This window comes from Canis lupus, chromosome 11, assembly GCF_003254725.2.
Source record: "Canis lupus dingo isolate Sandy chromosome 11, ASM325472v2, whole genome shotgun sequence".
In the NCBI taxonomy this organism is placed as follows: domain Eukaryota; kingdom Metazoa; phylum Chordata; class Mammalia; order Carnivora; family Canidae; genus Canis; species Canis lupus.
The window spans coordinates 15,788,460-15,803,228 of NC_064253.1; the positions used below are offsets into that span (position 1 = coordinate 15,788,460).

Here is a 14,769-nt window from a genome sequence, read left to right on the forward strand (position 1 = left end):
ACCAGAAGCTGAAAATGAATCCCTTATGTGCACTAGAGTTCTTTTCAGTTTAATCTGAAACAAAGGTTGGTTCATATATATCTTTTCCTATTAGAAGATTCAAGCTCTTGCCATTTTAATGTAAACTACTTTTAAGTTGCCAGTGACAGTAACCAATTCAGGCACTTTTTCTTCAGGAGTGAAATACTTGCCCCTTGAGATTAGAGTGAGGTGTTAAGTAAAAGATGTGAAGTGATTTGACTTCAGAGTCTCCACACTGTCTTTCCAAACACAGTACGTGAATTCGGGATAACTGGTCAAGCTTGGTGTTCAAAAAGAACAAATTCTGCATCTTGTCTAGATAGTCAACATACTCTTGTGTTTGTAGTAAACAGGCTTTTGTGTGATAAGCTGTAAAAAGGGATGTGTTGCAGTAGTTAAATATGACAAATGAAAAAAGGAAAGGAAGTCACAGTGATGCCTAGATTCAAGCCAGGCTTCTGTGTCCCACTTGTTCTACTTCCTGCTTATTTGTCTATACACTTTTGTATGTGGATTTTTCCCTTGGCGTAGCTTATGTTGATGCCTGGTATTCACGATGTGAGGCCCATGTATCAGTGGCCTCTTAGGGAAACACAGCCCCAAGGAGAGAAGCTGTCACTTCAAAGCATGCCACAGTGCTTAGATATGGCCAGGAAATTAACCATGTCGGCCGCTATAATATCTCCCTAAGAGCCTGAAACACTTTCTTTGATGCTGATAGTTATCAATTTCTGCTATGAACTTGTTTCTGTCCTGAGGAGGTATCCTAAGGGTTTTTGTGTTTTGGTTTTTTTTCTTTTGCATTTGTCTAACTTCAAGAAAATAGAAGTGGTCTCTGCCTGACTGCTCTTCTGGAAGAGAAGATGTTGAATGTGATGTGGAAATGGGTCACAAGGAAGTAGAGAGACCAGTTCTGTCCCCTGATACCTTGACTTCTTCCTACTGCTCTCCTGATACTGTAAAACATATTCTGTAAAGTGTCTGTGTACCAGTCAACCCTTATCCCAGTGTCACAGTGGGGAAAAAGAACTCTAACCCACCACACTTGTTTCTTTCTAAATGCTTCTGACATGATCTGGATGTCCTTATCAAGGTAGTTTTATTAGCTAAAATTTTGTTTTGTGTCAATCAGTTAATCCTCCATGATACACTACAAAAAATGAGTATTTCATTTAGTATCTTAGGTTCGCAGAAGTCGAGAGGGATATGGAAACTTTCAAGAAGGTTCAGCAAAGAAAATGAGTGAAATTGAATAGACTTCTAAAAATTAAGTAAAAGTACTGCAAGGAGAATCTAGCCTGCAAGGAGCAGGGTCAAGGATGCATTCACGTTTCAAGAATAAGATCTTGTATAATACAGAGAACAGTGATGAACCACATCAGATACACCATGAGAAGCACAGGAGAAAAAAAGGATCAGATTCTAGGATAACAGATTTAGCTTAAATGGAATGAAGATTTTCCTTCCTCTTAGGACTGATGAACCAGGGAACAAGTTACAAAGGACTATTTAATTTATTTGGGCTTACCTTAAACACAGGAGAAATTCTTCTGTTTTTGGGTACCTGAGGGCATTTAAAGAAACATACTCTGTTTTTTTTCTCCCAAAGGATATATCCTAGATTGAAGGAGTTGTAATTGAAAAAAAATGCTTTGACCATATCCATAGGCAATAAAAGAAGCAACTATATGAATAACAATTAGGCTTAAATCTCAGAACTACTACCTAATCTTATTCTGTTTAAGAAGATTGTGAGTTCTTAGGTAATTGCTTTCTTCATCTGCTTTAGCTTCTGTAATCCTCTCATTGTTTTTAATTGTGTTAAAGTATGTTTGTTAAAGTACTAAGGAGAACAAAGCCATACTGACTTAAAACAAAATTATTCATTTAAACCTTTTGATATTATGAAAAGGAAGGTAGGTTCTAATGTTGGGAGATGAATCCTGCATGTCTAATAAGTTGTTTGTTATGTGTCTGGTTTTCTTTCTTTCTTTTTCTTTTCTTTCATTCATTTATTCTTTCTTTTTCTTTTCTTTCATTCATTTATTCTTTCTTTTTTTTCAATAGTTTATCTGGATCTATTGAAGTTACAAAATTTTTATGACGGGAGACTATTTTTTAAATCATAAAAGCAGTTTATCCTAAGAGCTCCAGGCACAGCGCATCTTCCCTAATGATTTTTATAGCATCTAATTAATAAATAAATATGCCGCTAGCTAGGCAATGAATATTAAGGGTTGGTTTTGCTTATCATCACCCTTTATAATTTTTAGAATGTTTGGGATTGAGGATTTTTCCTTTCCTGCTCCCCTATTCCTGCTTATCAACTTGAATTGCAGCCACTCTTCCTTTTCTTTGGAACTATACTTTTAACTCTATCTCTCAAATGATGTTTTCTATTACCATCTTACCTGGTTTCATATGCCTGTTGTCATTTGTTTTTGTTTTTGTTTTTTGGGGGAGAGAGTAAGAGTGCTTGAGTTCCTACCTTTGTGAGGAGGTAAAGGGGAGGGGAGGAGGGGAGAGGGGAGGGAGAAGTGCCAACTGCCACACAAGGCTGGATCTCACAACCTGAGATTATGCCTATTGTTGGGTAGTCAGTGAATTTCAATATTCGACTCAATTATTTTCTGTTTTTTTTTTCCAATGACCTCCCAATCCACATGTCTTTTGACTGATACCATGAAAGCAGATAGGGAGTCTTTGGCTTGCTCTGGCCTAGACCCCTAGCAGGGTCAGTCCATGCTGCAGTAGATCATCCTGTAGGACCCCTCTTGGTCTTCCCCATCACTGCCTGAGCTCAGGCCCCTGAGTCTCCCCTATTGTCTTTTTTTTTTCTTTTTAAAGATTTATTTATTTGTTCATAGAGACAGAGACAGAGAGAGAGAGAGAGAGAGAGGCAAAGGCACAGGCAGAAGCAGGCTCCATGCAGAGAGCCTGACGTGGGACTCAATCCGGGTCTCCAGGATCACGCCCTGGGCTGCAGGCGGCGCTAAACCGCTGCGCCACCAGGGCTGCCCTCCCCTATTGTCTTACCTGCTGCCATTTTTCTTGGCAAGTCTTCCTGCCTCTTGCTGTGAGCTCCTTCCTGCCTCTTCCTCAGACTGTAGCCAGCTGACCTTACTAGGAATGCAAATTTGCATTGTTCCTAATTGTTTAAAATCCTTTCAGACCAGGGCACCTGAGTAGCTCAGTGGTTGAGTGTCTCTGCCTTTAACTTGGGTCACGATCCTGGGGTCTTGGGATCAAGTCCCACATTGGGCTCCCCACAGGGAACCTGCTTCTCCCTCTGCCTGTGTCTCTGACTCTCTCGTGAATAAATAAATAAAATATTTTAAAAAATCCTATCAGACCAATCCTTTATTCACAAGATGCAATCCAACTCCTTAGTGTGTTAAAGCCCTCCCCTGAGCTGAGCTGAACCTTCCCATCTGGGTAGCTGGCCTCTTCTCCCCCACCCCCCACACTGCTTACATCCTCATGTAGCCAATTACTCTAGCCACATCAAACTCAGCACTCCAGATGCAGGAAACAAGACTCAGCAAGGCATGAAGCTGGAGAATGGTAGCACTGCTTAAGCAAGCAATGGAGTGACTAGAAGTGGCTCACTTAGTGCTGAACACATTTATGAAGCATTGCCATGGGTTGGTACCAGAGCCCAATGTCCAGCTAAGGAATGGTGATGAAGGGATCATCAAGCCATCTTTTTTTTTTTTTTTTTTTTTAAGATTTTTAAAAAAGATTTTATTTATTTATTTTAGAGAGAGAGAGAGTGAGCCTGAGCAGGGGAGAGGGAGAAGCAAACCACCTCCACTCTGCCCAAGCCCAACACAGGGCTCAATCCCAGGACCCAGGACCCGGAGATCATGACCAGAGCTGAAAGTGGGTGCTTAACCCACTCAGCCACCCTGGCACGCCAAGCCATTCTAGTCAAGGGCAAAGGCAAGTTGGTTCTGAAGAGCTTGCTATTGCCTGCATCCATACTCTGATGCCCTCCATTGTTTCTCTCCCTGCAGCCTGTGATGGTGATCACTGGGGGCCCCATTGCAGCAGCCGGTGCCAGTGCAAGAACGGGGCCCTGTGCAACCCCATCACGGGGGCTTGCCACTGCGCTGCAGGTTTCCGGGGCTGGCGTTGTGAGGACCGCTGTGAGCAGGGCACCTACGGTAATGACTGTCACCAGAGATGCCAGTGTCAGAATGGAGCCACCTGCGACCACGTCACAGGGGAATGCCGCTGCCCACCAGGGTACACTGGAGCCTTGTAAGTGACATGCTGCTTAGCAGCATGGCAAAGTACGCTCACCTTCTCCATCCATGCTGCTGCCACTGTCAGATTCCTAGGCTTTTGTTTCCTTGCTGCCTGAAGTCTCTGAGAGGGTGGGGCTCTGGCACAGAGGGGATGATCAGCAGTGACAGCCATGAGATGCTCCTGCTGTTTGACCCTTGAACATCAGACTCCAACCATAGTCTAAGGGCCAGGTTTCATGTTCTCCTTTTGGCAGGGCGGAGATAGAGAGGACCAGGATGTTTCATTGAGTGGTAATATTTGGGAGTCATTAGAGGCAGATTTGAGGTTCTGCTTGGATTCCCCCACAGTTGCATTTATGTTACATTGCTAACTGTTAACAGGCCATGTTATTCTGCTCTGTGTGTGTGGCAACTAATTAACTGGTTAAAGTTGGGTGGGTTCAGTGCCATAGGAAAGAGAAAAAGGGGAAGATGTTAGAAATAGTCCATGATGAAAGGTTAACTAGGTTACTTAATACCAGTAGCTACATATGTTGCTTTGTGACCATCAATGAAATGTATCACATTTGTGTAGGATAGTGCACAGAAATAGTTTAATTCTTTCTGGATACTATTGAAGCAACTTCTTAACCTCCACTACTTTATTTTGTGTGAAGGACATTTCTTCCTTTGGCTTGTATTAGCAAACAGAAAAAGAGGCAGAATTTGCCAAAAAAAAAAAAAAAAAAAAAAAAGAGAGGTAGGAAAGAGAAAAATCTCATTCCCTTACTGAGAAAATTACACTTGTAAATCACAGAACTAAAACTTGAAAAAATGCAGCTGATTAGGTAAATACTTCCTGCCAACAGTATTAACAGCTATAAAGTAGAACTAAAGAAAAAAACCGCATTAGCCTAGAAAGCCCTGAGTTCCAGAAGAATGAATGATCATCTCAAACTACTTAATTGTTAATATTGCTTTTATGGGCTTTTATTAAGGACACAATTGAGTAGAGCTTTGGAAAACTTGGAGCAGTTTTATAGGAGAGCAAACAAGACAATTAAAGGCTAAGAGAAGAGACTTCATTCATAGGAAAAGGATGGGGGCTAAGGGCATGGAAAATGATCAGCCTCAAGAAGAAAATGCTGGAAACTGATTATGAAGAATCTGTGCACAAAGGAGGGGATATGCAGACCTTTCCATCTCCTCTGAGAATTGAACAATCCTACAAACAAAAGCAGACTTCGGATGCAACATAGGAGCTTTCTAATAGTTACATGGGGAGACCCTGTCCCCAAGGAGTGTTTGGCTGGGAAGAGTCATCATTGGCACTCTCAGATAGGACACATTCTCTCCAAATTCAAATCATTTCACTAGAAAATACCCCCAAAGAAGGGAAAAGTCTAGGCAAGCGCTCAAAGAGTTTTCCAGCTAATATGATTAATGCTTTGATGTTAACCAAATGAAGAATATCGAGCAGAGAAAGCTTGCCTGTTTTAGGGCCCTGGGCACTGTTGTGTCTGTGAACCTGAGGGTTGCGAGTTTGGGTAAATAACAGTATCCTTTGTTGCACATCAATTCCTCAGCTGTGAGGACCTTTGTCCCCCTGGCAAGCACGGTCCGCAGTGCGAGCAGAGATGTCCCTGCCAAAATGGAGGAATATGTCATCACGTCACCGGAGAATGCTCTTGCCCTTCGGGCTGGCTGGTAAGCTTCCTTCCTTCCCTCCCAGAGCCACCTGTTCCAGGATACTCAAGTGAAAATGCACATGGAAGACTCTAGTACAAAGAAAAGTTACATTGATTGTCAAAAATTGCACAACTGGAAATAGCTGACTATTTTCAAAGCTGGAGTCCTTAAGTCCATTTTCAGGCAGAAGGTGATTCAATCTTGAAGTGCACTAAAGGTCCTCATGTGAAACATAGTGGCCATCTGTCCTGAACTTTCCCTCAGGACAAAGAAGAGGGAAAACCTCATCTCACATATGACAGACAATATTAAGCTCTGAAAGTATCTAAACATAGGTTGCCTGGGAGATACTTTGGGTTTGGCTCCAGTCCTCTGCAATAAAGTGAATATCACAATAAAGTGAGCCAAATGAATTTTAGGTTAACTAGTGCACTAAAAGCTGTTTACTACTAAGGTACTGTATTCTATGAAGAGTACAATGACATTATGTCTAAAAAACCAGTGTAGATACCAAAACAGTTACATTAGAAACATCAGAGACCACTGATAACAGATCACTGCGACAAACATAATAATAATTAAATTTTTAAAAAAATACTTGAAAATTCTGAGCCAGAATTACCATGACTCAGGTACACAAAAGGAATACATGTTGTTAGAAAAATGGCACCAAAGGACATGCTTACTGCAGGATTGTCACAGTCCTTCAATTTGTTTAAAAAAAAAAAAAAAACAAACCACAATATATCTGTGAAGCACAATAAAGCAAAGCACAATAGAATAATATATGTCTATAACTGTTTTTATAATTAAGTTCCGTGCATCACTATTGTTCTTTGAGAACATTATTTTCAATGGGGTAAGCGTTATGTGAAAAAATTATGCGGTCACTGCCCATCCAGAGATACACTGAGGTGAACTACATTTACCAAGTATTGCAGAGCTTCTCAAAGTTTCAGTACGAAAATCTAAGAGGAAGCTGTAACTCACCCCTTTTCCCAAACTTTGACCATGTTACACTTTCTTCATGTAGCACCTCACAGGTAAGGTGTTATGCAACACACTCAATATCAACACTGGCTTGTTAACCGCATTTCTCCGAAACCAGGAAATGATACTGATCCTTAACCTGTATTGGTTTGTGCATACATCTGCTTAAAGGTGCAGCAGTAAAGGGCCAATGTCTGTTTCCTTTGTTAACAAACAAAATTTAAGAGAGCAATTTACTTCTCTAGGAGCTGTAGCAAAGCTGTGTTTGTAGGGTCATAACCAACTTCTTAATTACCATATTCAGTGATGACCCTTTTGTTCTCATTCTGCTTGGCTTCACCAAAGCGTATGACCCTGTTGCTCATCCATCTCCCTCTTTTATAATCTTTCTCTCCATGTCTGTGCTGACCCCCCTTCCTCTCTCTCTTACTGAAGATCTCTTTTCCTACGCCTTCTTCTCCATACCACTCTATTCCAATACTTCCTAGGTTTCAGTCTTATCCTTCTCTTTTCTCACTATAAATCTTCTCTGGAAATCTCACCTAGATCCATAGCTTTAACAGTCATCATGTGATTTTTCTAAATCTTGACCTTCCCTCACCTGGGTCCAGACATGTGTTTGTTTGTCACTATCCTATTAGACACCCCAACCTAGATGACCTTTAGACGTGAAGCCACCATCTGACTGGGCTACACCCAAGCTGGAGCCTTAGGAACCAGGCCTGGGATGAATGGGTCTGCTAATGCCCTTGTAGTCCTGAAGCAAAAGAAAACTGGAAACTATCTCCCAGTGAGAATCATAGGAAGTAAGGGAGAGCTCAAGATATGAGGGTCACAGAGACAGGTGGAAAAGAAATATTAGACCCAAGATGAAAGTTAGAAAGGTAAGCAGATGACACGAGGTCTGGTTCTAGAGGCAGAGCCTGGAGAAACTCCATAAAACAATGGAGTCAGAGTGAGGGGGCCTTTCACTGAGTGCCTGATGATGAGGTACACAAAGGGAGCTATTGAGGAGTACTGAGATGGCTCAAGCAGACCCACCAAAGTCAGTGTTAATAGAAGCAAACTTGTCATACACCCAAGCCTTTCTTAAGGCTACTCCTTTTCAGATTTTTAAAAATCTTAGTTAAAACTTAGTTTCTTAGGAAAAAACTAAAATTTCTTTCTTAGTTGCTCAAGGTAGAGATACTAAATTGTGTTTGAGTCCTTCTCTTCTTTATTTCTTACATGCAACCTTTTGCCAATGTTGACCATTGTTTTGTCCTTGGCAAGGGAAGGACTTTGTTGGGGCAGCAGAGTTTCCAGGGTCCAGAGAACTCCATGTTGTTTGGATGAAGAGCTATAGGCATTATACTCTGCTAGGACTATTGTATAGACATCATAGAGTTGCCTCATCTTGAAACTGAAGCTTTCTTCTTCTTGATTGGGGTGAATGTGATGTGGGATAGTGGCAATCACAGGTTTGGACTATGACCCAGTAACTGGGATGGATCCATCAGCCCGGGGGAGCATTTCCTCCATCACTTACTCTATACTCTGGGCTCGTTACCTTGATAGTCATTTCTTACTGATTGCTTCAGGTCATTTCTCTATCTGCATAGCTGAGCATCTAACTTACACTTCTTTCTCCAACATTTTATTTGTGCTGTCATTCCAGGTGCTTTTAGAAGATGAATTTATATTCCTTTACCACATACACACATATGTATTTCAATTCATAAGAATAATGTCTCACTTAAAGCTATTGCTCTCATTAATCTTTATTCACAAACAATATTTCAACAGCATCTCTGAAGCTGTTGTGGGACCACTACCAAATATGAGTAGAGTCAGCCCCTGAGAGAATGAAAATTTTCACCAGAACTCCTGCTTACCACAGGTTGACCCTTGGCATGCTATTTTTTCAGGCCTGTTGATGTGTTGTGCTAGAATGGAGGGATTAGAGCTATTTTTACATCTACCCCCTCCCCCCACCGTGTTGTGAACTAATTAAAGGTTGTGACCTTATCTTTGATTCTCAGAGCTTAGCTCTATGCCTGACGCATAGATGATTCTCAGTGAGGCATTGATTTGAATCATCTCTCAAAGGCTTTTTCAGTTCCAAGAGTCTGTGGAAGAACTTTCCTTGTTTGTAGATAGCTAGAAACCACCAGAGGAGACTTAATTAGCACACCAACTGCCTTTGTGGGTAGCCAGGAGTTAGAGGAAATGTATTTTCTTACGCTATCCAGAATAAACATTTACAAAACCATCTGGTGTTCACTAGCCTCCAATTTCAGAATGCCCACAGTCTGCCTTTTTTTAGAGAGAAGGAGGACAAAGCAACAGCTTGCAACAGTTAAAAAAAAAAAAACAAAACAGTTTAAATCCCTGTTATTTGGGATATGTTGTTTGTTCTAACAATAACTCCAATAAACAGATGATAAGCTAAAAGCCCAAGTTATATAGCCAAGTGAAGTAGAAAATCATAGAGTATTTCATTGACTTATTGGTACTTAGTCTTATTAACATAGAATTGGAATAAATATAATGACAGTGCCTGACAAGATGGACAGCCTCTAGGGTAAGGAGACATGTCCAAGTTACTCTCTTGATTTTTCTTCCCAGGAAATAAGCCTCAATATTGATCTTGGCCCAGCAAATTTTGTTCAACCTACTGGAAATAAAAGTGTTTCTCTTCTGAAATAAAATGTCTAGGTTCATTCTTATAGGGCTATTATATCTTAGGTGATGTTACCGTTAATTTGGTTATACAAAATTTCCATCTTATGCTCCATTTTACCTTATAAGAAATAAAACCAATGAAAATATGTATTTGCTTTAGAACATATGGTAAAACATTTGGATATTCTATTTGCACCAGATGTTGTGGTTTATGTAATGGGTGCTCAATAAGTATTGTTGACTTATTGGACATATACACACAGGGAAGAACACTTAGGAGGATTTATAAAATCCTTTGGTTACCATCATAATTTCATGTAACTATCTTAAACTTCAGTTTTTGAATATGGGTGTTTCTTAATATCACTTTGCCATCTTTGAATGTATCTTGAGCTATAGGCTGACCGAGTAAAGAAGACCATTTAAAATGTCGAACATTTTTACAATGATGAACAGATTGTATGTGTTCTAAAATCCCCTTCATCTAATTTCCTTGCAGCTCTGTTCCCCTATGCCTTCCTCTCTTTCTGTTTCGTCTTTTCTTTCCCTCCCCCTTTGGTCCTTCCCTGGCTGGAGGCCCATGTAATTTTCTAAGTCTCTTTGAATGCAGGGCACAGTCTGTGGTCAGCCTTGCCCCGAGGGTCGCTTTGGAAAGAACTGTTCACAAGAATGTCAGTGCCATAATGGAGGGACGTGTGATGCTGCCACAGGCCAATGTCATTGCAGTCCAGGATACACAGGGGAACGGTAAGGGAGAGTCTTGTCTTTCTCTGACTATTCGTAATGGTGTAAAAGGAAAGCTTGCAGAGCCCAGGGAACACCTTTGCTACCACATGTCTGTGACTATTCTGTAATATTCCAGAGGCATCTATAAAGTATTAGTGCATTTGACAGATTTTTTTCCCAACTCTGTGTGTAGAAAGTGAGCCATAGACAACGGTGGTGAATTGAGGATAAAGCATTAAAAAATAAATTAATAAAATATCAACTATCCAGCTAAGTAGGCAAGTGGTTGGACAGCCACTTCAAAGACCGAAACTTTCTATATCTTAAACACTTTTTGGTAGATTTATTTCAAAATTGGATGTGTACCGGGTTATCTTTAGCAAGTATGTTGGGCTTAACGTTACCTTCTTATGATTCAGTATTCTATTAAGAATATCAGTGATTTTCTTGTGCAGTGGTGACTGCGGAAGATCCAATGAGATTTCTAGGGCTCTCCAGTCCCATGTGAAAAAGAGTGAATGCGTGGCTCTGCTCATGTGGCTCTTCCGTCTGCTGTCATTTTTTGCATTAGATAGTAAAGGGTTACCCCAGACAGCTTTGCTCACCTTACACCTTGTAATTTGCTCTTTCATCTCTTAAATCCTGAAAGACCAGATAACCAAGCTTATTGGGTATGTGTGTAAAATTAGAGAAAAAAGACTGGAGAGGTAAGGGACTATACTGGCTCAAAACAAAGATTTTTGGAAACTGTGTCCTTAGAAACATCCTTATCATTAATAGTCCAATAATAATTTTACTGTCCTTTTGGGTTGTTATCAGGATTCAGTAAGTACATTAAAGCAGTTAGAACTGTGAGGAAGCTTACAAACATTAGTTCTTCTTATAGTTGAGTGATTTCCCTGAGCTGTATTAATACTAGCAAGTATCAATTTGAGTGATGTCTAGGAACGGAACAAATTATTTATTTATTTATTTATTTATTTATTTATTTATCATTGTTTTTTAGTGATATCTGTGACCTAAAGATTTCTTCAACCTTTTTCCCTCATTTTTTTTTCTTTCCAAAACTCTGATCTAATTTTTTGACTTTTAATAAGATACCATATAACCATATAGCCTGGTTCCCCCCTCCCCTGCCACCTCCCAACTTAGAATTTGTACTTTCTTGTTAAATTTATAAGTAATTTGTTGAAAATCTCATTTCTATTTCTAATTGGCTATGTCAGGATAAAGAAAAAATTATGAGTTTTTTTTTTATTTAGCTTGTCTATCAAAATTTTTAGTTAATTCTAATATTATTTTTAGCAAAAACTATAGTTATTTCATCATCTACAAAACATATTTGTATCTACTTTTCAGTGTTTATAATAATTGCTTCATTTTTTTGACATAATTGCATTAATTTAAACCTCTAAATCAGAGTTAACAAATAGAGGTCAAAGCGAAAATTCCTGTCTTGTTTCTGATTTTATTGAAAATGGCTCCATTGTAGTTTCATGTTACTGGTTTTTAGTAAACTTTCTTGTGTTTGAGTATTTTTTTATCCCTGTTTTTTTTTTTTTTTAAGATTTTATTTATTTATTCATGAGAGACACACACAGAGAAGCAGAGACACAGGCAGAGGGAGAAACAGACAACCTGAGCCAAAGGCAGATGTTCAACCACTGAGCCACCCAGGTGCCCCTTAATCCCTGTTTTTATTAAGAACTTTGTCAGTAGTATCTGTTGAACTTCATTAAAAGGCTTTTCATCTTTTGTTAATAGAACTAGGGATTTTAACTTTAATTTTTTGATGTTACGCATTAATGACACCCTTCAGAGTGTGATTTTTGTAATATGTAATTGGGCTTCTCAGAAAGTTTTTGTGACTTATGTCCTGGCTAAAATTGTGTTTTGGATAGATGTTGTTAGCTGGGTTCTGGATAACATGACATTAATACTTTATTATTGAAAAATGGGTCAGGAAGAGAAAGGCATGGAACCACACAGAATCCCAAATAATAGCTTTGTCAGATATTTTAGGGCACTAAAAAATTAAATACAGTTGACTCTTGAAAAACTCAGGTGTTTGGGACACTGACCCCCCCCCCCCCCATGCAGTCAAAAATCAAATATAACTTTTGAATCCTCCAAAACTTAACTACTGATAGCTTACTGTTTAGGAAGCCTTATTGATAACATAAACAGTCAGTTAACACATTTTGTATGTTATATGTATTATGTACTGTATTCTTACAACAAAGTGAGCTAGAGAAAAAATTTAAGAAATTATAAGGAAGAGAAAATATATTTACAGTACTGTGTGTCAAAAAAAAAATCTCCATGTAAGCCGACTTTTACAATCCAAACCAGTGTTATCTGAGGGCCAGCTGAATAATTATTTTTCTTATCCTGTCATAGTTTAAGTCTCAAATTTGAGGCAACAAAGAAACAACAAACATACAAGGCAAGCTTATACTCATCTTATTTGGAATGCAGGGTTGGGGAGTGGCTGCTAATTTCCAGGTGAATTTTAGATTAAAGCAAGGAAGTCAAAGAACCAAAAAAAGACTAGAAAAGTGAAGAGGGAATTTCTTCTTGAATTGCTCTTCTGATAACTATTGTTTTGCTAGTGCACTGACAACATGATTTGTGTTTTCAATTATAACATCCCCATCTGGGTTCTAGACACACACACAAACACACACACACACACACACACACACACGTCACTAAGATAGGAAAACATGAGTGGCCATGGGGCACTTTGTGGCAGGAGATGTGCCACAGCGTTGAGCAGCGTTGAGGGCCTGGGGTCTTGGCATTTCCGTGTTTGGAGAAGTCAGTGTAACTTGATCACTGAGGTTAGACCAGAGCACTGGTGCTGGAGGAGCAGGTACCTACCACCACAGGCAGCTGCCAGCAAAGCATTCCCAGGATGTGGGCACGGCCCTTCCAGCCAAAGTGAAAACAGAACAAACAAAACAGACACCTTGTAGGCAGACAGAGCAGCTTATGAGACGTCCAAATAATAGTCCTTGGGGTTTGTGGAAAGGTTGAGAGAACACTGTGGAGAGGAAATGTAATATGGCACCACCAAGCAAGAGGAAAGAGAAGATGGTTTCCAGATCCTCATAGAAATTCTTCTAAAGGGGTTAAAGGAGTGTTCTCAATGCTAATGGCTTGCCATGGAATTGCTTAGGCCTTTGGGGTCCATGCACAGAACTGGTGCTCTCTAAGAGTTTGCTGGATGGAGAGAGCTATGGCTCTGTCATCATCCCTCCCAAGGTGTGAAGGCAGGACTCTGGACATGCCTGTGTTCCATATAACCTGCAAGCGAAGAATGAATGTGGGCCAAAGGAGGTAAAGTCAGAAATGATGGACAGGATTTGGGGGGATGTAGCATTGGTCTCTAGTTGGGGTAGCTTTCCTGTATTGGGGATTATGGAAAAACTATTTTCCAACTCTTTTTATATTTCCCCCAGAGCAGCAGTTCCAGATGCTTGAAAGGCAGGCAGCTGATCCATCGATCCCAGGTTTAATGAGGAATGTGATTCTTTCACACTAAATCATGGTTTGGCCCAATTATTCCAGGCACTCTAGGGAGGGACATGCTCAAAATGGGGCAGAGAGAAAGGAGCTGCCACCCCCTTACATGCTAAGTCACTTCCTTTTCCATCTGTTTGTAACAAGATGCAACATAAAAATCGAAATGGCATTAAAACAAACCTGTGACCCTCACTGGTTTGGGAATTGGTGTCATATTTTATTATCTCTACTTAAAGCTTATCCATTTTTTTTCCAATTCCAGAGCATTACTCAAAAACAAAAATTAAAAAAATGTATAAATTCCAAATTTCCATATTTATACTATGTATGACCGATTTTTATGGCTCTATCTTTATCAGCCTTTCTGCCCTCTCTCGTAGGAAAATCTGTTACCTCTTTTACTAATTCCTAGGAGAGCTTTTTGTTGTTGTTGTTCTGCCTGTGGTCACAAAAACAATAAGGGCTTAAAATTTGTTGAGAAATGATGCCCTTTTTGGATAAAGGGGCCAAAAGGGGAGGAAATAAGTCTGTTTGACAAAGACTTTTAACTCCACTAACCTGAAAAGTATAAGCTACTTCATGATTGCTTTTATTTTCAAGATGGAAAATGTTTACTTCTAGAAAGATATCCTACCACCTTGGTTTGGTGATGGAAGTAGACATAACTATTATTAACAGGATTTTCATACAAGTGCAACTTTGATGAAAAAGAAATGAGAATATGAACCAAGCTTTATGTAGTGGATACTTTAGTGAGGGAAATTCAAATGGGTTTTTGCCATTTATAATACAAACTAGTAGTATGTTTTATTATAGGTTCAAAAGGTAAATATGGGTCAGGACTAGCTATTATAGATTTTGTTTTCCCAAAGAAAAGGAAGTCTCTGCCAAGATAGGATAAAATATACACACTGCTTCCCTG

General features: G+C 39.6%; 1 protein-coding gene across 7 annotated transcripts in view; it reads left to right on the forward strand.

Moving 5' to 3' along the window:
• MEGF10 (multiple EGF like domains 10) overlaps positions 1 to 14,769 on the forward strand; it is a 215,497-nt gene that overhangs the window by 144,861 nt on the left and 55,867 nt on the right. For all 7 annotated transcript variants that reach the window (XM_035696985.2, XM_035696987.2, XM_035696983.2 and 4 more), the window contains 3 exons: positions 4,038 to 4,284; positions 5,837 to 5,957; positions 10,204 to 10,340. In XM_035696985.2, the coding sequence (XP_035552878.1) occupies positions 4,038 to 4,284; positions 5,837 to 5,957; positions 10,204 to 10,340 (505 nt within the window). The remainder of the gene's footprint in view (positions 1 to 4,037; positions 4,285 to 5,836; positions 5,958 to 10,203; positions 10,341 to 14,769) is intronic.